At 40.2% G+C, this 24726-nt stretch overlaps 1 protein-coding gene across 1 annotated transcript in view; it reads right to left on the bottom strand.

The window, feature by feature from the left end:
* The window catches only part of tbc1d32 (TBC1 domain family, member 32), a 344636-nt gene that overhangs the window by 310551 nt on the left and 9359 nt on the right, over nucleotides 1–24726 (bottom strand). Inside the window, 9 exon segments of the mRNA XM_034162816.1 lie at nucleotides 5451–5510; nucleotides 5606–5756; nucleotides 7426–7448; nucleotides 7450–7488; nucleotides 7887–7990; nucleotides 14324–14402; nucleotides 16829–16954; nucleotides 18914–18985; nucleotides 20734–20911. Of these exon segments, the coding sequence (XP_034018707.1) occupies nucleotides 5451–5510; nucleotides 5606–5756; nucleotides 7426–7448; nucleotides 7450–7488; nucleotides 7887–7990; nucleotides 14324–14402; nucleotides 16829–16954; nucleotides 18914–18985; nucleotides 20734–20911 (832 nt within the window).

The following is a 24726-nucleotide window of genomic DNA, read 5'->3' as shown; positions in this document are numbered from 1 at the left end:
CAAGTGTACGCAGCTCTTGAAGGTAATGATAAATGACAGACTCACGTCAAGTTAACTCTGGGAGCATTCACTGGCGCCGCATGTCACGATGTCATCACCATGAGCCACCTTGGATACTGGGTGACAACTACCCAGGCAGACAGCCAGTCCATTCCCACCTCTCAAAGTAATCATCTATCTGCTGTAAATTTATATACAAAAATAAAATAAATCACATGTACATAAATATTCACAGCCTTTGGCATGAAGCTCAAAATTGAGCTCAGGTGCCTCCTGTTTCCATTGATCATCCTTGAAATGTTTCTCCAGCTTAACTGGAGTCCACCTGGGGTAAATTCAGTTGATTGGACATGATTTGGAAAGACCTGTCTACATATAAGGTCCCACAGTTGACGGAACACGTCAGACCATAACCAAGCATGAAAGGAATTTCTGTAGGTCTCCGAGACAGGATTGACTCGAGGCACAAATCTGGGGAAGGTACAGGAAACATTTATGCTACTTTGAAGGTCCCAATGAGCACAGTGACTTCCAGCATCTGTAAATGGCAGAAGTTCGGCTCTACCAGGACTCTAAATAGCTGGCTGCCCATCTAAACCAAGCAATTGGGGGAGAAAGACCTTAGTCAGGGAGGTGACCACGGACCTGATGGGCACTCTGTCAGAGCTCTAGCATTCCTCTGTGGAGAGAGATTAGAAACTTTTAGAAGGAAAACCGTCTCTGCAGCAATCCACCAATCAGGCCTGTATGGTAGAGTGGCCAGATGGAAGCCACTCCTTAGTAAAAGGCACATGGCAGCCCACCTGGAGTTTGCCAAAAGGCGTCTGAAGAACTCTCAGACCATGAGAAATAAAATTCTCTGGTCTGATGAGACAAAGATTGAACTCTTTGGTGTGAATGCCAGGCGTCATGTTTGGAGGAAACGAGGCACCATCCCTACAGTGAAGCATGGTGGTGGCAGCATCATGCTGTGGGGATGTTTTTCAGCAGCAGGAACTGAGAGACTAGTCAGGATTGAGGGAAAGATGAATGCAGCAATGTACAGAGACACCCTGGATGAAAACCTGCTCCAGAGTGCTCTTGACCTCAGACTTGGGGCGACGGGTCATCTTCCAGCAGGACAATGACCCTAAACTCACAGCCAAGATATCAAAGAAGTGGCTTCAGGACAACTCTGTGAATGTCCTTGAGTGGCCCAGCCAGAGCCCAGACCTGAATCCGATTGAACATCTCTTGAAAGCTCTGAAAATGGCTGTGCACCGACGCTCCCCATCCAACCTGACAGAGACTGAGAGGTGCTGCAGTGTTGTGGAATATCAACTTAATTGGTATATCACCTGTGCATCAAGCAGGGAACTATTTTTTCTATATTAATAATTTTTTTCCCTGCTCAGAGTGTAAATTGGACACCATGCTGCACTTCTACCACTGAAGTCAGTCATTCAAACAGATCACCAGCAGGAATTGGACTGTAGAAGAATTGGACATTCCCCAAATGCACTTTCTATACACTTTAGACTATGCATAATAGATTGTCAAGATAGGGCCCTTAATATTCTGAGCTTTAATTGACTGCTCTACAAAGTAGTGACAAAAAAAACAGCTTCCTGAGCAATCAAACAAAATGTGGACATCCTCTTCTACACACTCTCAGTTCAAGACTGGAATTTGTTCATGGGAAATCCACATCACCACTGTATGCAATGCAGAGCAGCACCGCCACAGTTCCACAGCTGATCCACAGACACTCTATCCAGGAATTTATACCTTAACACCAAAGTGATACAACTCCCACCAGTTTCCCATGTAGCTCTTCTCTTACTATCTTGCCACTGTTGTTCTGTTTATGCAGCAGCACCTTGTGATTATGAAGTGACAGCTGCATATTTAACTCCATAGACATGCTTTTATTTATACAGGATTAGCTATCAATATTGAACAGCACAACCAGTGATTTGCATACGCAATGTGTTGGTTATTTCTTACCCGGGGCAATGCACAGTGTTCAGCTGGAAAGAAAATGCAGATTGCATTCTCTCCATCTGACATGGCAATGACACGGCAATTGAAAAGTGCAGGACAAGAGAGGGACTGATCACCAGAGAGAGCTGAGAAATGAGTCTCATTTACATCCCTTTCCTTTGCTGATGCAATTTAACAACCAAGAACTGCAAATTAAAAAGAAAAGACATAAACAGAGCTGGACAATGTATTTGTTTCTAATGTTTTTTTTTTCTCTGTGATGTTAAAGACCTTCACGAGGTGACACACTAAATAATACAGATAGAGTCAAGGGAACCTGACGTTCATTAGAGAAAGAAATAACAATAGTCATAGTAATTCTGACCAAATACGAAGAAAGTGAAGAAAAAAAAATTAAAGGAACACTTTTTAATCAGAGTATAGCATCAAGTCAATTCAACTTCTGGGATATTGATCTAGTCACTTAAGTAACGGAGGGGTTTATTAATCAGTTTCAGCTGCTTTGGTGTTAATGAAATTAACAACAGATGCAACAATGACATGACACCCAAAACAGGAATGGTTTCACAGGTGGACGCCACTCACATTTTTACTCTCCTCATCTTTTCTATCAGATTTTTCACTGCTTTGGCATTTTGCAAGGGTCAGTGTCACAACTGGTAGCATGGTGCGATACCTGGACCCTACAGAGGTTACACAGGTAGTCCAATGCCTCCAGGGTGGAACATCAATACGTGCCATGGCCAGATGGTTTGTTGTGTCTCCCAGCACAGTCTCAAGAGCAGTAAGGAGATTCCAGGAGACAGACAGTTACTCTAGTAAAGCTGGACAGGGCTATAGAAGGTCCTGAACCCATCAGCAGGACCAGTATCTACTCCACTGTTCAAGGAGGAACAAGAAGAGCACTGCAAGAGACCAACAAAATAACCTCCATCAAGCCACTGGTGTGAATGTCTCTGACCAAACAATCAGAAACAGACTTCTTGAGGGTGGCCTGAGCGCCTGATGTTCTCTAGTGGGCCCTGTGCTCACCGCCCGGCACCGTGGAACTCGATTGGCATAGAACACCAGAATTGGCAGGTCCACCACTGGCACCCTGTGAATTTCATAGATGAGTGCAGGTTCAACCTGACCATATGTGATGGATGTGAAAGGGTCTGGAGACACCGTGGAGAAAGTTATGCTGCCTGCAACATCATTCAGTACAGTGGTGGGCACAGCCAGCCAAAAAGTTAGCTTCAATAACCGTTAATCCACTAACTAAAAAGTTAACTTTTGTAAAACTAAACCGATAAAGCCCTAAAAAATTTTGTGGAAGTTACAGATAAAAGCTAAACTGATAACTTTCAGTATTGACTTCAGTACACGGCAGCTACTGAAACAACAACGAGTCAGTGCTAAAGTCTGGACTGGAGTGTGTCCTGCAGAGGTGGGACAAAGTCACCATCAAGTCACTCTCAAGTCATGAATCACCAAGTCCCAAGTCAAGTCTCAAGTCATAATGACCATCAATTGTTTGCAAGCTGACTTGAGACTTGACTTGGGACTTGACTTGGGACTTGCAGATTGATGACTTGAGAATGACTTGACTGTGACTTCGTCCCACTTCTGGTGTCCAGTTTGGTGACCTCAGAATTACATCATTGCTTTTTTGCCAGATGATGTGGTTCTGCTGGCTTCATCAGACTCTGACCACCGATGTGCACTGGGCAGGTTTGAGGAGGCGTGTGAAGCGACTGATATGAGGATCAGCGCCTCCAAATCTGAGACCATGGCACTCTGATGGAAAGGGATGGACTGTCCCCTCGGGGTCAGGAAAGAGTTCCTCCCGCATGTGGAGGAGTTCAAATACCTCAGGATCTTGTTCATGAGTGGGCTAAGATGGAGTGTGAGATCAACAGATTGGGCTGCGTTCCCAAGACTCCTATAAACACCGTGAAGCACTCATGGACTATGGTAGCTGTGGCTGCAGAAACTGTCCATTGCGTAACTCTAGTCTGTTGCATCACCAGTTATTTAACCTTCTGGCGGAGTTTCACAGAGCATGATTTTCCTAAAAAATTCAGCTGGAAGGTACATGGGAGACTTGAGCCAAGATTTGATCTGTTGTCTTGTGTGATATTCCATCTATTTACAATACTTTGTGGGTGTGATTTTTTTTGCGGTGTCATCATTATTTATACGAGCGAAGCGCCGCATACCGTCATGAAGCTTGTTCTATGGTAGACGGAGGCACAAACCAGAAATGGCACAAAAATTCAGCCCCAGTGGAGAAAAAGCCACAAAGCAGACAACATTGTTGTAAAAAGCCATAATAAGCCAAAAACTGACAGGACAGCAGATGAACATAGACACTATAAAGAGGAGTAGACACAGCATTGGTTGCTAAGTTGCAAGAAATGCGCATTGACCCTTCCAAGATAGCGGCTGCATTTCTTGCGCCTTTACAACCAACGCGGCCGCCATCTTGGAAGGGTCATCGTAGTGATTCTATCACAAGGCACAGTGAAGGTTGATTTTATAATCTTATTTTCTTTTTTAATATGTCTGAAATACTAAGTGTTCCAATACTTTTGGAGGGCACTGTATCCTAACCTTATGATGAGTGCACTTAGATGATATGACTGATTTCACACAATCATATTAATATGACAATATTAGGCAAAAAAAATAAAAATGCTTAAAAAGGTGGGAGAGAAGCTGAAAAGCAAAAAAAAAAAAAAAAAAAGATGAGATGCTGAAGAGCTTCACTCTTCATGTCCGTGACATATACATATTATCTATACAACCAGTATGTTTATGAATAAATTGTTACGAGAGCACAAAAATGTTCTACATCAGATTAATACACCACAGTCTCAAAAAATCCTGTGGGGAGCTTGTAGTCCTATGACCTTAACCTGTAATATTCATTATGCTTTTACATAAAAACTCTGTAACAGTCAGCCACCAATAAAAAATTATACCTTTTTAGAATCCTTTTATTTAGACAAATAATGTGGCGTACACACTACATTATAAACATACAAAAATGGATTTCCATGACTGGAGCAAGTTTAATTTTTTACCGTTGAACTGTACCACCTATCGTTCCTACTCTGGGAAGGTTATTGTACATTTTTGTGTCTGCTAAAATATAATGAAGCTGGACTGTAAGAATTTTTGTCACTGTACAAGCAGCACCAAACTCCTGCTTGGCCCACAGACTCATGGGTTCTACTGTCTAAAGGAAGAAATAACTTTGAAGTCCTTTTTGCATCACTTTTGATGTTCATGAGATTGGGTGTTTCTCAGTATTACCAGATTACACAGTCGTACAACACATCCATACACATCGACTAAACCTACGTATTACAGACTGGGAGAAGACGCAAACTCTACACACTGCATCACTGAGACCATTTAGCCACCGTGCTTTTCTTGCCAAACACAATAGGACAAAATAGATAACTGATAGAGTCACTCACCAGAGACTTGTAATTGTTCTCAAGGTGTCTAAAAACTACAGTTCGGCTGTAGTGTCCATGCTGACAAAGGAACAAGAAAAGAATGTGAAAATTTGAGAAAAAAAAAAAAAGCTGTAATAAATATTTCTGTCAATCTGGCTGAGTGCAGCACAAACCGTCCACTTTTTAAACCAGGTAGCATTAATATCCAGTAACACCAGTAAGTGAATGGGTTCCAGGAATTTTTCTCCCCCTGCTGAGGTTACGTAGGTGTCGTGATAGAGAGTCAACAAGGCGAACGTGCTCTCTATAATTTCTTCCATATACCTAGAGCATGGCAGCATGGAAGAAAAGAAAGCTGAAAACTGTCATATTCAAAGTAAGTATCATACAGAAAAGCGCAAATACTGCTGGAGAACAATAAACCACATAATACAACAATTTTACCATAAATATTCCCACATGGGATCTACAAGGCGTGAGTGGGAAGTTTTGAGCCTGACTCAGAAAAACTATGGCGATCTTTTGTAAAGAACTTTTAAAAAGAACTCTAAATTCTAATAGATAGTAGCATATACACTGAAAAAAGAGAATAGTTGAACCAACCTAAAAAAGGAGTTACAATGAGTAAAACCTGAATGATTTAAGTTGTTTGAACTTGTTTGTAAGTTAGAGCTGATCTAACTTGCTAACTTAAGTTCAAACAACTTAACTCATTCAGGTTTTACCATCGTAATGCTTTTTTTTTTAAGTTGGTTCAACTATTCTCTTTTTTCAGTGTATGTATTACCGATATATTTAAAGTCAATTGGCCTCTGTGTACGTGTATGCGTGGGTGCATGTGTACGACTTTGATCACGGAGAAACTGGAGAGAGCTAGCATTTGCCGTTTGGTATGCTTATGTATGGTCAAGGATTAACGCCGCGAAAGGGGCATGTTGATAGGACTAATATTTTTGGAGAAATTTGGGATAGTAGCTAACAACAGTGCACAATGGACATTAATAATTATGTTCTGGACTCACATGCCATTCCAGCAGGGGGCGGTAAATCAACTATATGTTAAAAGCGTAGTGGCCTCTGTGTACGCGCGTGCGTGTACTTTCGAACACAAACAAACAGGGGAGAGCTGACCATTTGCCGTTTGGTATGCTTATGTATTTTGGATCAAAGGTGAACTCTGCCAAAATGGAACATTAATAGGACTAATATTTTTAGATAAATTACAAATATTATGCAACAATACTGAATAATAGACATTGATAATTACAGTTTGGACTCACACGCCAATCCAAATCATTATACAAAATTTGCATAATTTATTACCACCCTTGAACAATGACAGCTACTTATTTTATAAACACTACCCGATCTAAAACACGTGGATCCCCACGGGGCAACACACTAGTTTTCCATATCTCTTGTGTAAATCCCCCCCCAAAAAACACTACTACGGCCGAATGTTCAGGTTGTTGGACATTTGGGAAGTTGGGTGATCTGTGAAAATTTTTTATTGGGTAAGTGGTCCTTGGTCTGTACTGTATGCATTTGCCCCCCCGCCCCCCCCCCCCCCCCCCACAGCCGCAACCCCAAGTGGCTTAGTAATAAGCCAAATTTAGTGGGTCTGGCCCATACACTACAAGGCTGTAAAATCAAGAAGCTACGCAATATTCATTGCAATCTTGCTAAAATAACATTATAAAATATATGATTGATCCAGTTTATACTGAGAACACTGAACCATGTTCCACTGGATCCCAGGTGTCTTCACAGATGGGCAGTTATTGATTTGATTCATTACATTTTATCACATAATGACAGGTTGATGAGGGTGTATTCAAGAGACCAGACAGGCAGAGGATCTTGTAAAATGCAGCAAAATTGTTTTCCAAAATTCTGTCAAATCTTTATTTTGTGAATACTTCCTCAGAACATCCCAGATGCATGATGACAAACGAACAAGTCAAGCGTGGTTTTGTGGAACACAGTAACTTACTTTTCTGGGTAGCGAATCCAAAAAAGATGTTACCTCCTTTTGAAAGTCATTCATCAACCGAATCTGGAATAAACACAGAAAGCTCTACATTAGAATCGGGGTGGGGGCGGGAATCACATTATTTCTGTTCATTGTTTCCCATTTTTCGTAATTTTCTTTTTCCAATTTACTGGATGCCAGTTCCCCTGCTGCTGACCTTGTACAGAGCGTTTGAACTCCCGTGTGCTTTCTCTAATAAAAACTGAGTCGGCAGATGCTTATCTTCTGCTTGGCACACACACTGCCACATTGTCACACATTTCTGCAATTGTTGTGGGCAAATTGAATTTCATAGAACATGTCCACCAGATGCCTTCATTTCTTGTTCGACATAAAACAGTCTGAATGCAGGCTAGTAACAAGATAAGGAAATTATTCAGTAGTTCGGGAAATTAACTGTGGTCATGTATAATGCGCGGTACCTGTTTGAGGAGAAGACCGATGCCAGGTGTGTGTATGTCGATGTGAGCCGAGCCAGTTGGTAAGCTCAGCTTGAGAGACAGGAAGCTGGACTGGATACTACTAGCTGCATGTCAAAAGTCAAATACAGGAGGGTTACTCGAAAAATCTTCAATGCAAGTTCAAACAGATGCCCATTTACACAACAGAGTACATAATGTAAGCACAAAATAAAGTTATATTGAACATCAGCTATATCTTAATGCATGAAAACGATGTTAAAATGCATATTAAAAATACAGTGCCAGTTCCTCGCTACCTTATGACAGATCTGGTAAATCCAAGCAGGTACTGAGGGTAAATGAACCTGGGAACATGTGGGTAAAGATCCTGTTTGCAAGGCCTTCACATCTACCACCTGGAGGCTTATTTCCCCAGGGAAGGTTGGCAAATTGGACACAGGGGAAAGAAAAATGAAATAACGCAATGCTAAAGTACCCTCGGCCATATGAGCATTAAGTTCTTTATTATTTGCAGTTGTTTAATTAATTACCAAGATCCTATATTTACGTTTTAGCGACGTGAGCAGGAGGCCTTGCATGTGCGCATATATGAGCTTTTGACAAGAGTGGAAATTGTGCAAATCAAGGAATATTTGCACATCACCCTCTGTGCATTTGCAGGTATTAATGAGACAAATGTAACTCCATGGAAAGTTAGCTTTAAGTTAGCAGAAGTTAGCATGTATGCTAACATCTGCGAAGTGTCTTATAAATCTGCTCAGAAGTGTTATAAGGTTCAAAAACAGCATTTTCAGCTTTGGGAGTGTTTATTTGTCACTAGCTTTTATATAATATATGAGAAAGATGTTATTTCTAGCCAAAAATGAAGCGAAGTTAGCAACTAGCAAAACCAGGAAGTGACATCACCACACCAACATCCTCTAAATGTTTTGTAAATCCTTCCAGAGGTGCTATCAGGTTACAAAAGCAGCATATTCAGTTTTAGAAGTGTTAAATTCTCGCTAGCTTTTACATAATATATGAGAAAGGTGTTATTTCTAGCCAAAAACAAGGCAAAGTTAGCAGCTAGGGAAACCAGGAAATGGCATCACAACATTAACATCCACTAAATGTTTTGTAAATCCATCCAGACGAAAAGCATTTGCGATACCCAATGGCCATATTTGATGGCCTCGGGCAAAAATCACCATTTTTGCCCGAGGCCACTTTAAACTACTGCTAGATGTTCATCTGTGAGCTATATGAAGTACATTGCTGGTCAATACCACAAAGACAGAAAGCAAAGTACCTAATGGAACTAAACAGCACTTCCAGTCCAGCATTAGTATGCCATGGTCTACACAATACGTATGGTCGCTTTCCCAGAGTGGCAGCTAAAGCCGGGTAGGGGTCAATGAAGGCTTGGACATAGTCCGAGCCACCTTTGACTAGCTGTTATGGAGTTATGGGGTCCAAACAGCAAAAATGGTGACAAAGATCAACTTCACTTTGTGTTGGGGTACAAAGTTAAAGCTGCTCCAGTTTTTTTAAAAACTGATGTTATTGGTTGAGTTAAAAGGGTTTGAAAAAGCAACATCTGTCATGCTTATTTATCACGTTACATGGTGACGCATGTTGTAGAATCTAACGGCTATTGACCTTGTTTGTCCATTACTTTGGATATCAAGCATTCCTCACAGTAAAAACTATTACAATTTATTAACAGCTATCACCCTGGGATGGCCATCACAGTTATTCAGTTACTCATAGAGTTATGTGCAATATTATCGAGCATCTTGTTCAAATTGTTTTCCAGTTATTTCATATAAATTTGTTATATAAAAAGTAAGTCCCTTCGGCTGCTCCCTTGTTTGGGGTCGCCACAGCAAATCCAAGCTGGATTTGCATGTTGAATTGGTTTTACGCCGGATGCCCTTCCTGACGCAACTCCACATTATATGGAGAAATGTGGCAGGGGTGGGATTCAAACCGGGAACCTTCCGCACTGAAACCAAGTGCATTAATCACTTGTTTCGGTACTCTAGCAAAATTATTTCCTTCGGGATATATAAACTGATCTTATCTTATACAGAGTCAGTTATAGTTCTCTAACTTTTTATGTGAGGAAACATGGAATGCACAACTGATAGACAGATTGTGGTGGAATCAGCATTATTCCAGAGGGTCACAGAAATGAGATGGAACACAAAGCCCTAAAATTACCATTTTATTCATGTCCCAACCAACTCATCTCATAAAACTTGCATAGTGGCTGAAAGAATGAGATCACAAATACAAGTTGGCTGCATTCTGTGGCTTTAGAAATCTCATCTCATGCACACAGCTGACTGCTACCAGAGTCGTCAGGGTTCACATCCCAGTTACTGCTGTTTGTGTATCATAGTTTCCTTCAGACACCAAGTTGTTGAGCTAAAAAAAATGACGTAAATCAGCAACCTGGTAATTCCAGATGCATCTCCTCCTCTCTCCCTTATCTCTGCTCCAACCTTCAAAGTCCCTACTTCACCAGGCTGTGAATTCTTCAAACTATATTGCATTAACCATGGAATTGATCAGCTGGTCTCTGAATGCTATTGACACCATTTTTTCTACAAGAAGATCAGGGACGGGGGGACCCTGCGTGCCCAGATGGAACTTACCCTGTGGGCTATGTTCTTGACGCCTGGGAGATGTGGTGAGGATCGCATGCTTTGCGCCATTGTCTTGGAGTGACGTCGGGGATTTATTTATATTTGGTTTCATAGTAGGAGGGCTGGTACTTATTGGCTTATGCGCTGCCCTGACCTACCAGAAAATTGACAAGACGGCTGCCACCAGAACCACGACCCCTCACCTGTCCGTCATGATTAATGAGTCGGGCAAGGTGATGCATTCTCAGACTGCGTTAACTCAGACGCAAATTGGATGGCATCTCGGAGAAAATGCGCACCTTGCAGATGAAGATGAAGATTTCAGAGACCGGGAAATATTCATAATTGGGATCTGGTTTCTTCATGTGAGACTGTAAAGTGTTTTTCACTGGTCAACCACAAACATGGCAGGCTTATCAGCCTCTGAAGGATAAAATGCCCAGTTGTTTTCCTCCAGAAGAATGTCTACGGCCTTGGTGAACATTCAGCTGCCCGTTATCGTCTCTAACTTCCACATGGACAGAAAAACAACTGACTCACACAAGGACAAGAGACTGAAGCATGCTCCACAACGTCCCTACCCCCCTCCTGTCCCCATCCACCACCCCCTCCCGCCCCCCGCTCCCGCCACTCCATTCCCCCTCCGGGGGCTGTGCAGTTTATCTACGGTAGGCCCCTGTTCCCCCCAAGCTAGCGGTGGCGCGATGACATGTTGCTGCGGCTACCACACACTCACATCGCCTCAATTTGGAAAATGGACTGTTTCAAGTTTAGTGCACATCAGAGGTGTCAAGTAACGAAGTACAAATACTTCGTTACTGTACTTAAGTACACTTTTTAGGTATCTATACTTTACTCCATTACTTATTTTTCTGCCTACTTCTGACTTCTACTCATTACATTTTCACACAAGTATCTGTACTTTCTATTCCTTACATTTTTAAAACAAACAGCCTCGTTACTTTTGGCTTCAGTTTAATGTTTATATATATATTTCACGTCATGTGCGCCTGTAATCAACTTTTCTGCAGCACGGCTTTGCTGTGAACCGTGAACCAATCGAAGCACTAGTTCGCAGACTGAAGCAATGCTACGACCATTGCTTCGTTTATTCTTTCTTTCGCTTAATTTCCCCCGCTAAAACCCTAAAGAGCATACTTATGTGAGTATTATTTACCTTTTCTATGTTAAACCGACCTGTTATGGTCTTCTGAAACAGTTGATGGATGTATTTTATAACTTAAAAACGTGAGCGATGCTAACGCGTTAGCATGTCTATGGCATTTTCAATGTTAAAAGTTAGCATTAAGCAATTGCAGCTGTCATCACGTTCGGGTGCATTTGTTTTCAAATTGTAATATTTCTTAAATTTATTTTTGTTTATATATTAATAATCTAATGATTATTATATACAATTCTAGAGAAAGAGGCAAAAAGAACCTGAATAGAAACACAACAGAAAATATAAAAGCAACTAACAATGAACATACATAAATAAATACATACATACATAAATAAATGAGTGTTTCCTGTGAACACCTAGTGATTCTTATACCTCCACTTCATCCCTGTCTTATTTAATGAGTTTGTTTCGGTCAAACCATATTTTCATTGTGTTAATTTCTTCAGTGATTTCCTCCAGAACTATCTGCCAAACTAGAGAACTGCTGCATCCTTGTAAGAGCAGAATACTACTGGAATGAATTTGAATAAGGAAAGTTGTGTTTTTTTGTTTTTTTTTTTCCCCTTCAATAAATGGATGCTGCACTCACTGCAGTTTATTGTCTGGAATAGTCCCAGATTGCATTTCAGAGCTTCTAGAATTGAAACATTTTCGTGCAGGTGGTGTTGGGGGGTAATTTTGGGTTTTGGGTCTTGGGCCACATGTAGAACGAATCAGTTTTTAAATTAAGCTTTCAATTCATATAGTGGCATCTACCTTTTTTTTTTTTAAAGGTTACTTTATACTTTTATACTTTAAGTAGGTTTTGGAGCACATACTTTTTCACTTTTACTTGAGTAAAGAGGTCAAGTTGATACTTCAACTTTTACCAGAGTGTTTTTAAACTGCAGTATCTGTACTTCTACTTAAGTAACAAATGTGTGTACTTCTGACACCACTGGTGCACATAAACAATGTCAAATGTATATGTGTTGTCTTGAATTCTGATGTGTGCCATTATTACAGTAAACAAGTAATAATTGTGGATTAATTGCTGTTTGCCTGTGGCAATTTGAGTGTGAACGTAATCTCGTTGTTGTTGCACTTGTAATGACAATGACAATAAATCTCATCCATCCATCCATCCATCCATCCATCCATTATAATTATTATTATGATTGTAATTGGGCAGGGGTGGTGTCCAACTGGAGTATAAATATTGTTACAAATCTGCCTAAATCTGTGTTAGTGAGCACTTCTCCTTTGCTGAGAAAATCCATCCCACCTCACAGGTCTGGCATGTCAAGATGCTGATAAGACAGCAGGATTATTGCACAGGTGTGCCTTAGGCTAGCCACAATAAAAGGCCACTCTGAAATGTGCAATTTTGCTTTATTGGGGGGTCTGTGGGGGTCAGAAAAACAGTCAGTATCTGGTGTGACCATCATTTGCCTTACACAGTGCAACACATCTCCTTTGCATAGAGCTGATCAGCACCCAGACTGTACCGAATGCGAGCATTTGCCCACTCAAGTCAGTTATGACGATGAACTGCAGTCAGGTCGAGACCCCGATGAGGATGATGAGCATGCAGATGAGCTTCCCTCAGATGGTTTCTGACAGTTTGTGCAAAAATTCTTTGGTTCTGCAAACGATTGTTGCAGCAGCTGTCCAGGTGGCTGGTCTCAGACTATCTTGGGAGTGAACGTGCTGAATGTGGAGGTTCTGGGCTGATGTGGTTACACGTGGTCTGCAGTTGTGAGGCCAGTTAGATGTACTGCCAAATTCTCTGAAACGTCTTTGTAGACGGCTTATGGTAGAAAAATCAACATTCAATTCACGGGCAACAGCTCTGGTGGACATTCCTGTAGTCAGCATGCCAATTGCACACTCCCTCAAAACTTGTGACATCTGTGGCATTGTGCTGTGTGACAAAACTGAACATTTCATAGTGGCCTTTTATTGTGGCCAGCCTAAGGCACACCTGTGCAATAGATGTCTAATCAGCATCTTGATATGCCACACCTGTGAGGTGGGATGAATTATCTCAGCAAAGGAGAAGTGCTTACTAACTTTGTCCACAATATTTGAGAGAAATAGGTCTTTTATGTATATAGAAAGTGTTTTTGATCTTTGAGTTGAGCTCATGAAAAATCGGAGCAAAAACAAAAGTGTTGGAATTTTATTTATTTATTTTCCATTGTAGGTTAACTGTTTGACATAAAGTAATTTGTGAAATATCCAAGAATCCTCCAGACAAACACAAGCCCTTGCTTTTGATTACTGGTGTCCAACTTTCACAACAATACATTAAGTCTGAAGCACCAGGACACAGTTGGTTCGTCACTCTCCCACAATTAGCTGCCAAAATAAAAACATTCACTCAGTTCTAAACCGCAAGTGTGGAGAGTGGTTGGTACTAACTAAGCTTCCCTCCTATGTGGCAGCACGTAGTTCAGTCTATGTTTCTCAACATTTTAAAAAAGATATATCAAAAAGTACAGAAATCCTAGAGAGTGAAACCTACATGTACGTAGTTACAGTGGAAACTGGTCAACGTCAAAGTCAGTGGATTATCGCAAAAGGCCCAAACACTGTTGTTAAAATCATCTGCATTATAGCAAACTTTCACAGAGAATGCCTACCTAAGCTGGTGTAGATCTCTCTTGTCAAATTCAGTGGTGAGAAGGAGAAGCTTTTAGCAAAGAACTGAAGTATGTTAGCCTGAAGGAAAGAGAGAAAAAGTAGATGCTTTAATTTAACAGTCAGCTGTCTGAACTGCACTGATTAATTTTCACCTTGTGAATTATTCACCAAAAATAAGAGTTTAATCCAATTCCCTAAAGCTAACAGATTTTGTTCCACCCTTGTCTAGTAGAACAAGTGGGGGTATTATTTTTGGTGCTGTGTATCCATCTGTCTGGAAACAAAATAAGAGTTTTGATACCATTTAGACTAAACTTGGCAGAAAAATTGAGGGTCACACAAAGACAATGTAATTAGATTTTGACAAAATTGGTTAAAAGTCACCGTCACAAGAATAAGTAGTCACCCAGGGCTGTTGGTATCGGTGCTTATCCTTGGATACCACAGTGTGAAGCTGACCCCGAGATACTTAAACTCCTTGGGGCAAAAATTCTTCCTCGTCCCAGAGGGGACAGTTGACCCTTTTCCGACAGAGGAATATGGTCTCACATTTAGAGGTGCAAACACGATAAACATCAAAAGGACCTGCTGTTTCTCCTCACAGTTTATTTGATTCATTCATTCATTCATTTTCTGCCCCTTATCCAGGTCAAGGTCATTATGGCAGTAGACCAAGCAACTCATCCAACTCTTTCTTATCCTCGGCCATGTCCTTTCTCTCATCCTGGGGAATCCCAAGGCATTCCCATGCAAGCTGGGAAATACAATCTCTTCCAGTCTGTCCTCCTGTGAGGAGGCCCTCACGGCTTATAGGGCCTCCTCACAGCTGGACATGCCTGGAAGACCTCCCAAGGGAGAGGATCTGGGGGCATTCTCACCAGATGCCCAAACCACCTCAACTGCCTCTTTTTCATACAAAGAAACAACAACTCTGAGTTCCTCCTGGATTTTTGAGCTTCTCACCCTTCCCCAACAGTGGAATTTCATTTTCGTCACTGCATCCACCACCTTATTCTTTGGTCATTCCCCAAAGTTCATGACCATAGGTGAGGATAGGAGTGTAAATCAAGTGGTAAACTGAGAGCCTCGCCTTCTAGCTCAGCTCTTTCTTCACCGTGATGGTCCAGTACAGCATCCGTAAAACAGATGCCACCCAATCTGTCTACTGATCTCATCCTCCATTTTACCCAACTTGTGAACAAGACCCCGAGATATTTGAACCCCTCCACTTGAGGCAGGAATTTTCTCCTGACCCAGATGGGACAATCCACCCTTTTCAGACAGATGACCAACGTCTCAGATTTTGACATGCTGATTCTCATCCCAGTTGCTTGACATTCTGCCTCAAACCTGCTCTGTGCACATTGGAGGTCACTGCCTGATGAAGCCAACATGATCACCCCTTGATATCCTGTCAGTGAACATCACGCACAAGTTTGATGACAAGGGACAGCCCTTGTAGAGTCCAAAACCACTGGCAACAGGTCTGATGTTGAGTTCCTTTATACACAGAGTAACGACATGGCGAGCTGAAAAAAAAAAAAAAAAAAAAAAAAAACAGTCACGTGACTCCTGTTGCCATCTTGGGGCCAAAATAGCGTTCGCTGTTAATCTATCTGCATGTAAATACAGCTATTTTATTTATTTACTCGCTGAAAATGCTGGGTTGTTGTTGTGCATTTGGATGCAGAAATAAACAACTAGGGCTTCAAGATGTACAGATTCCCTTCAGATCCGAACAGAAGAAAAATTTGGAAAAATAAAATCAGCCGTGTGGGATGGAAGCGACTTCATTGTCAAAGAGGTAAATTTAGTGTTTAGTCCCACGAACAGTAAAACTCACCTAAACTGTCATCATATAAACCGGATGTTTTATTGTATGGTTTCCAATGTAATAAACACTGTATATAGTATATAGTTTTTGCAGTGCAAAAGTCCACAAATTTACAGCACGGAGTCAGAAAAAGAAGAAACTGTACCTCTTACCTTTGAATTGGAGGTGATAATGTAGAAAGAAAAGCTTGTTGAAGGTCAAATTAGTCCAGAATAAAGCATAATTCAGTGACGGAGAGCTTTAAAACTGTCATGCACATCATTGCATGACACGGAATTACAGAGCTGCAGAAGCATAAATCAGGCTTTAAATTAATTAAATAAATCATCATAAATAGCAAATTCATGTAAATTTGATAGCTTAACTATTTTTATCATTTATTTTGATAGTACCTGTACCTGGATGTGTTGCTGTATGTGGTTAACTGATAAAAAAAAAAAATGTTTGTTCAGTAGTTCAGCACAATTGGACCCAAAATGGTGCCATGTTCTGAGTTGACACTACTTTCTGAATAAATGGACCCTAGTCTGATGTAGTGCAGATAGAGGTCCTGCTTTGGTCATATAGAGACTAGACTGTGTTGCAGTGGTTCCAGTACCCCATACTTGCACATCACATTAAAGGTGCAGGAATTCACTATAGAAACTGAATGGATGTTCACAGGACTCACACTAAGATTGGGATCAGACTCAGTCAGAACTGCACAAAGGTTCCGGCGCAGGGTGGTCCAGCTTTCACAACTGAGTACATCAGATGGAGGAGCAGAGCACAGGACCTGCAGGGCCTCCAGACGTACCTGCACACAGTGTTGTTATCTCACCTGGACATCAGCGTCGATCACACCAGTCACACAGACAGGATTGTTTCAACTTATAATACTGGCAGCCTTCGTGGAAGTATACAAACGTCATGTCAATATACACTCACCAAAGAAAACACTCACTAAGAAAATCTGTCCATTTCAAATGACCTCGGGCCCAGAGAAGGCGGTGGTGTTTCTGGATGTTGTTGATGTATGGCTTTCACTTTGCATGGTAGAGTTTTAACTTGCACTTGTAGATGTAGCGACGAACTGTGTTAACTGACAGTGGTTTTCTGAAGTGTTCCTGAGCCCACGCGGTAAGATCCTTTACACAATGTCTGTTTTTAATGCAGTGCCGCCTGAGCGATCGAAGGTCACGGGCATTCAATGTTGGTTTTCGGCCTTGCCGCTTACGTGTAGAAAGTTCTCCAGATTGTCTGAATAGTCTGATTATATTATGGACTGTAGATGATGGAATCCCTAAATTCCTTGCAATTGAATGTTGAGAAACATTTTTCTTAAACTGTTGGACTATTTTTTCACACAGTTGTTCACAAAGTGGTGATCCTCGCCCCATCTTTGCTTGTGAACGGCTGAGACTTTTGGGGATGCTCCTTTTATACCCAATCATCACAATCACAATTAGCGTCCTCAGTTCCCAAATGCTTATTGAGTGTTGTTAGAAGGAAAGGTGATGTAACACAGCGGTAAACATACCACTGTCCCAGCTTTTTTGAAACATGTTACAGGCATACATTTCAAAATGAGTAAATATTTGCACAAAAACAATAAAGATTATCAGTTTGAACATTAAATATCTTGTCTTTGTGGTGTATTAAATTGAACATAGGTTGAAGAGGATTTGCAAATCATTGTATTCTGTTTTTATTTACATTTCACACAACGTCCCAACTTCATTGGAATTGGGGTTGTAAGACATTTCGTAGAATTCAAGGAATTCTAACATTTTTTTTAGAATGACATCACTAAAGGCACCTTGACACTTGCATGAATTTGATCCGCACACTGGCGTTTACACATTGGCATGCATCTTGCATGCCAATGTGTAAACTCGTCATAAAGTGTTGGAAACTGAGCGTGAACTGTGAACTAAGCGTGTTCACTGGCTGTGTGCCAGTGTGCAAAGAAAACTTAGAAATGTTCGAAATTTCTGGCCTACATTAACTGCGTGCCACTTGCATGAACTAGTTGTGAACATTGCGCAACCTATTTGAAAACACTGCATGTCACTACGCGCAGGGCATCTGAATGATTATGATGAGATGTTACATCTGTAATAAACATAACTTTACAGATACATTATCTAACTCATAAGACGGAATGAAAATGTAACTGTTTTACCAATCCATTATAATATATATTATAAATAATTACATTTGAGACAAGAGTCTAAATGAGCAGGGGTGGTGGCCAAGTTGTTAATGTGCTTGGTTTCAGTTCAGAAGGTTCTGGGTTCAAATCCCACCCCTGCCACATTTCTCCATGTAATGTGGAGTTGCGTCAGGAAGGGCATCCGGCGTAAACCCGAGTGCAAAACAAGGGAGCAGCCGAAGGGACTTACTTACAAGATTCTAAATGTGTTCTCCACTGCACAATGCACACGAGACAGCCTGCAGCTGTAGATAATTTCTCTGTGACTCTAAGAGCGATGAGAGAATGGTTTCATCAGCCAATTTCGGAAAGCAAATGCATCATCGGCTACAAAATGATTATTTTATATAGCGTGGCGTCAAGCGGGACAAAGTGGGACACATTGGCATGATGAATTGCGCGGCAGCATGGGGATCAATTCTGTGCAATTGTCAAGGTGCCTTAAGAGCTACTTTTACCCTTATGATGCTTCGTGAATACGAGCCCTTGACTATAAGACATCCTTGGAAGTGCACAAGACAACAGCAATGTGCATGGATATGCATGAGGGTTGTATTTTACCTCTTTAGGTCTGTTGGAGGCAAGGCTTTCAGCCAAAGCTTGCAGTTGCTCTTGTTTGATGAAAGCATAAGTCTGGAAAGGAAAAGATATGAAACATTGCCAACCATTGGATTCAAAACAAGCCAGAAACCAAACTTCCTTCAGTGCTCTTATGGTTTGCTGGCAATCCGATGGGGATAATTTTGTGGGTTAATGCTTTACTCAACTCTCAATCACCCTAAATGCCCTTGTGACAAATTCAACAACAGTAAGAGGAGTTGAGAAACAACCACCATATTCTGTGAATCATCAACAATCCTTGGCACAAATGTAAACATATGCTTCACCGATAGAGAACAGGGCTGAGGAAAGTGTTTTACACATTAAAAAAAAATTATAAGAAATGTTAATCAGTGGCCAGACATAACATAACCATTAGAACTCTTAATGTTTTCAGAATAGTTACGGTTTGTTGTTTACATCAGAAAGTCTGTAAACATAGGTACCAAAGGTCTACATTATGATTTACATAACAATTACATACTGTAGATTACAATACAATCCATTACAGAGACATACAGAATGCTGATTTTTGTTAGTAATTTTACTGATTTTGTTTGTATGGTTATAGCAGATGGTCACCCTACTTAATTTTGTCTGCTTGAGGTTTCTTCCTATCATTAAAAAACACAGGGGGTCATGTATGGCATGATGAGATGACTTATGTTGATTTTTGTTAGTAATGTTGCTGATTTTGTTTGTATGGTTATAGCAGATGGTTTTCCTTGCCTGCTTGAGGTTTCTTCCTGTCACTAAAAAACACAGAGGCTCATGTATGGCATGTTGAGATGATTTATGCTGATTTTTGTTAGTAATATTGCTGATTTTATTTGTATGGCTATAGCAGATAGTCTTCCCACTGAATTTTGTCTGCTTTTGGTTTCTTCCTGTCACTAAAATACATGGAGGCTCATGTATGGCATGTTGAGATGACTTATGTTGTGATTTAGCGCTTTACAAATAAATTAGTTTAAAAATCATGTCAAGAGACCCTGATGTGTTTTGGACAAAGAAAGAGTCATTTTGATCGAATATGGAGAACGTGGAATTAACTAAGTAATTTGTATTATTCTTTACCATGGCCAGATAGAAATGCAAGGAATGTCTACATAAAATTTCAGAAAAATACAATGAATATTTTTTTGGGGAAAAAAAAAAAAAAAAAAAAAAAAATCAGTATTTTACTCTTCTGAGGGACCATGAGAGCCTCTAGAAAGATTTAAACTCAATGAAAGTCACTGATTCAAGGAATCTCTATGCAGAATTATAGAAATATCACTGAGTCATTATTCAGCAATAAATTAAGAAGTGTGCAAAATGTAATTTTTGCCCATTTGGGGGGCCCTTAGAATAATTCAAGAACAATGGCATTTTCTTTGTCTGCAATCATTCCCCAAAAGAAACTTTACATAAAACTAGAGAAAAGGTTATTGAACAGATTTTCTACACTAAACCAAAGTGTAAAAAAGGGCCTCTCTTTTTTTGTTATTGTTCCTTCTTGGGGACCTAAGAGATTCAATCAGAAAGTCCAACTACTATGACCAGACAGGCCACCAAGGATTGTACGCACCCAAATTTCAGGAAAATTTTATAAACATTTTTTTCAGAAAATCATGACTGCTTTAGTCCAATGAACCGTAGGTTCAAAGGACTAAAATGGAAGTGGATTTTTTCACTGTGAAGGTAAACGCCATCCAAATCAGTGAAACTGTTCCGAATTAAAAAAAAAAATTCTACATTGTGTTTTTTTTAAATAAAAGAAATAATAAATTTCTGTTCACCTGGTTGAAGGAGGAGAGTCACTATCAGAAACAGTGTCGTACGTGCTGGTTGGACTGACTGGGTTTCTTCTCTCTGTACATCTCCTCCTTCCTCATGTGGTCCTCCTCAAACTTATTGATAAAAGACTCCACCGCCATGATCACTGTATTTTTCAAGGCTTGACTCATCTGTTGATATCTGTCATACAGAAAGGAAGTATTATTAAGGAAATTGTAATACGATGCTCACAACTTGTGGTATCCTGTAGATTTGTGCAGTTGGACAAACAAGACGGGAAAGGGCTTCAATCTGGCCCAAGTAATGGGGAGGGGGGGCAGACGATGTTCAGCTGTGGCACCGTGTCACACACTCATGAGCCGCAAGCAATTCATTTATCCAGATTTTATTTACGGAAGGTTCTCAGAAACACTAGAACCCGGAACAGCTAGATGTAGATTGTAATCCAGGCACTTTTCACACCAAAGGTTGACTCAAAAGTCTTGAAAAATTAACTTCAATCATATTTCAAGGGGTTTGCTGCCTTCAGTTCTTGTGTACATTTGATTGATCTGCTGTCCCAGAAATAAACAGCAGGGTAGATCAGTAAAAACGCTCCTGAGCACAGGGAACAATGGGCCGTCTCCACTCGGGACATTTTATTGAACCACCACGTAGAACTAAGAGGCAAATTATCCTTGTGATTGTCCAGCTGAAATAAGCATTCTGAAACCAGTCATGTCCAGTTTGACTGAGGCCACACGGCGTTAGAATGGGACAGTCAGTAATCTGAAAAATCAATGTCCTCTCCAGGAAAGGAACTAAACTGATGGTAATCCTCAAATGAACAAAGGGTGGATTTCCCAATGGTAAAAAAAAAAACAAAAAAAAAAAAACTGCGGTCCTGCGAATGCCAGCCATGTCATTCGTCTCCACCAATCACAGCAGTTATTTCGACATGACGCAACCAACCTCATTTATTCAGCACTTTAAACAACCAAAGTGCTGTACAGGAGACTAAATAAAAATCACCATAAAAGACAACCAGGACAAAGGTTTGTACCCAGGTTGGTTTGTACCCAGTGACTTTACACCTGCTGACCCTTTGTTGCTGTTTTAAACTGGAATGATAGAATTATTTCAGTGAAAGCATTCAAAACTGGATGTTTACTAGGGCTGCAACAAACGATTATTTGGATCATCAATGAATCTGATGAGGTTTCGACACGATTAATTGATTGAATTGTAAGAGTAGAATGGGAGGCAGAGCCTTCAGCTTTCAGGCTCCTCTCCTGTGGAACCAGCTCCCAATTCAGATCAGGGAGACAGACACCCTCTCTACTTTTAAGATTAGGCTTAAAACTTTCCTTTTTGCTAAAGCTTACACTTAGGGCTGGATCAGGTGACCCTGAACCATCCCTTAGTTATGCTGCTATAGACTTAGACTGCTGGGGGGTTCCCATGATGCACTGAGTGTTTCTTTCTCTTTTTGCTCTGTATGCACCACTCTGCATTTAATCATTAGTGATTGATCTCTGCTCCCCTCCACAGCATGTCTTTTTCCTGGTTCTCTCCCTCAGCCCCAACCAGTCCCAGCAGAAGACTGCCCCTCCCTGAGCCTGGTTCTGCTGGAGGTTTCTTCCTGTTAAAAGGGAGTTTTTCCTTCCCACTGTTGCCAAGTGCTTGCTCACAGGGGGTTGTTTTGACCGTTGGGGTTTTTCCATAATTATTGTATGGCCTTGCCTTACAATATAAAGCGCCTTGGGGCAACTGTTTGTTGTGATTTGGCGCTATATAAATAAAATTGATTTGATTTGATTTAATCGATTAATCGGATTAGCGGGGAATTTTTTAAAAATGTGTGAGGGAAACAATTTTTCTCTCCTTCCATCACTTTACTTAACCACAGAACATTATTTGAAAACTTAAAATACTTGAAAATCAACAAATCGTCAAATGTCCCTTGGCTGTTGAAATATAAAATAATAAAGAATAAAACAGTTTATAATAAAGAATAAAAATAATTATTTCAAATGACATTGCTTTATCAAAGTGCTGAGTTGCAATAAAACAACATTGAAACATATAAATGTTATAAAATATATGGTGAAAAAAAGGTATTTTTGTTGCTGCAAATGAGCAATTAGCATAACCACTTAACCATAAAACCTAAATCAAAAACTGTAGCCTGACTCATTATATGTGCAACATTCTTTGTATAACTTGTAAACTATGTGGTCATTTCACAATGATACATGTGACTCATGACTCTTTCTCTAAAACTTTAACACTGAAAATGCCATAGACATGCTAACATGTTAGCATCGGCATTAGCATAAAATACATCTATCAACTGTTTCAGAAGACCATAACAGGTCAGTTTAACATAAAAAGGTAAATATTCCTCACAGACATATGCTCTTTAGGGTTTTAGTGGGGAAAAATTAAGATAAAGCGAAATAAAACAAATGAAACCAATGAAGCAGCAGCTCGAAGCACTCCTTCATTGGTTCAAGATTCAACGCAAAGCTTGGTTGATTATATGGAAGAAATTAAACATTTGCGGTAAAACAAAGTTATTTAGCAACTAATCAATGACTAAATTAGTTGACAACTATTTAGTAATCGATTTTAATCAATTAACTAGATTAGTTGTTTCAGCTCTAATGTTTACAGCTGAATTCATGAAGCTACTTGATGATTTTTAGCACACCCCACACACATTAAAAGTGTGATGGCAGGTAAGTGCCTTTTTAGGAAACAGCACTTCATGAATATCCATTTTAAGTTTTATGAAAAACATCATGTTCTTTGAGAGGACAGGTTTTTAACTGAAACTTTGGGGCCAGATTTCAGAGCGCTATAGCTACACTTTGCTGGTTACAAGACATGAATTATTTAGTCATCGTAAGATGAGGCTTAAAGCTCTATGGCTTATGGTATTTTTTAAGATTAAAGTCATAAAAAACTTTCTTTGGCACCACCTACAAGACTGTTTTAAAGAGGGGAAAAGTACAAACCAAGGAGGTTAAAGTTTGGACTGCTGATTCTGAGCTTTGTTTGCAGGAATGTTTTGACTGTACTGACTGGGACATGTTTAAGCAGTCCTCTGATAACCTGGATGAACTCACTGATGTTATATGTTCTTATGTCACTTTTTGTAGAGACATGATTGTTCCCTGTAAGAAAGTTAAAATTTATCCTAATAATAGACCATGGGTCACTAAATCAGTGAAATCTTATATAAAGAAAAAGAAGGTCTTTAAAAAGGGAGTAGACTCGGACCTTCTTTTAGTTACCAAAGAGCTTAAAATAGAGATTCTTAAAGCAAAACAGACCTATAAGTCTGAGTTGGAGAAGAGGATGGCTGCTCATAATCTTGGGTCAGCTTGGTCTAGTATGAAGGCCATTGCAGGCGTCCAAAATATGGAAAGCAGCACAAATATTACTTTAAATGGCTTCAACTCAGATATTGAACTAGCTAATGCTCTTAATTGTTTTTTTAATCGTTTTAACATATCTGATTTTAGTAAGGAAACTCAGGAACTTGGTCTCAGGCTCCGTGACTCTCAACACTTCTCCCTTCACCAATGGGATATAGAAAAGCTTTTCTTAGCACAAAGGTAAATAAGAGTCATGGTCCAGATAATATCTGTGGCCATTTACTTAAATCTTGTGCAAAAGAGCTGAGTCCAGTTTTTTATTATATTTTTAACTGGTCCTTGGAAACACAGCATGTCCCCAAAGTGTGGAAAGATGCTGTTGTGGTCCCAGTTCCTAAATCTAGTAATCCTACATCCTTGAATGATTTTAGGCCTGTTGCTCTAACATCAATTTTGATGAAGATCTTTGAGAAATTGGTACGGTCGGTAATGCTAAAAAATACTATGCATGCACTCGATCCGTTACAATTTGCTTACAGGCCTAATAGAGGAGTGGAGGACGCCACACTCACTTTGCTTAATCTGCTTCTCAGGCATTTGGAGGGCAGCGGGTGTCATGCCCGGCTTTTATTT

This window comes from Thalassophryne amazonica, chromosome 21 (assembly GCF_902500255.1).
Source record: "Thalassophryne amazonica chromosome 21, fThaAma1.1, whole genome shotgun sequence".
NCBI classification, from domain to species: domain Eukaryota; kingdom Metazoa; phylum Chordata; class Actinopteri; order Batrachoidiformes; family Batrachoididae; genus Thalassophryne; species Thalassophryne amazonica.
This window is presented reverse-complemented; position numbering and strand designations above follow the sequence as displayed.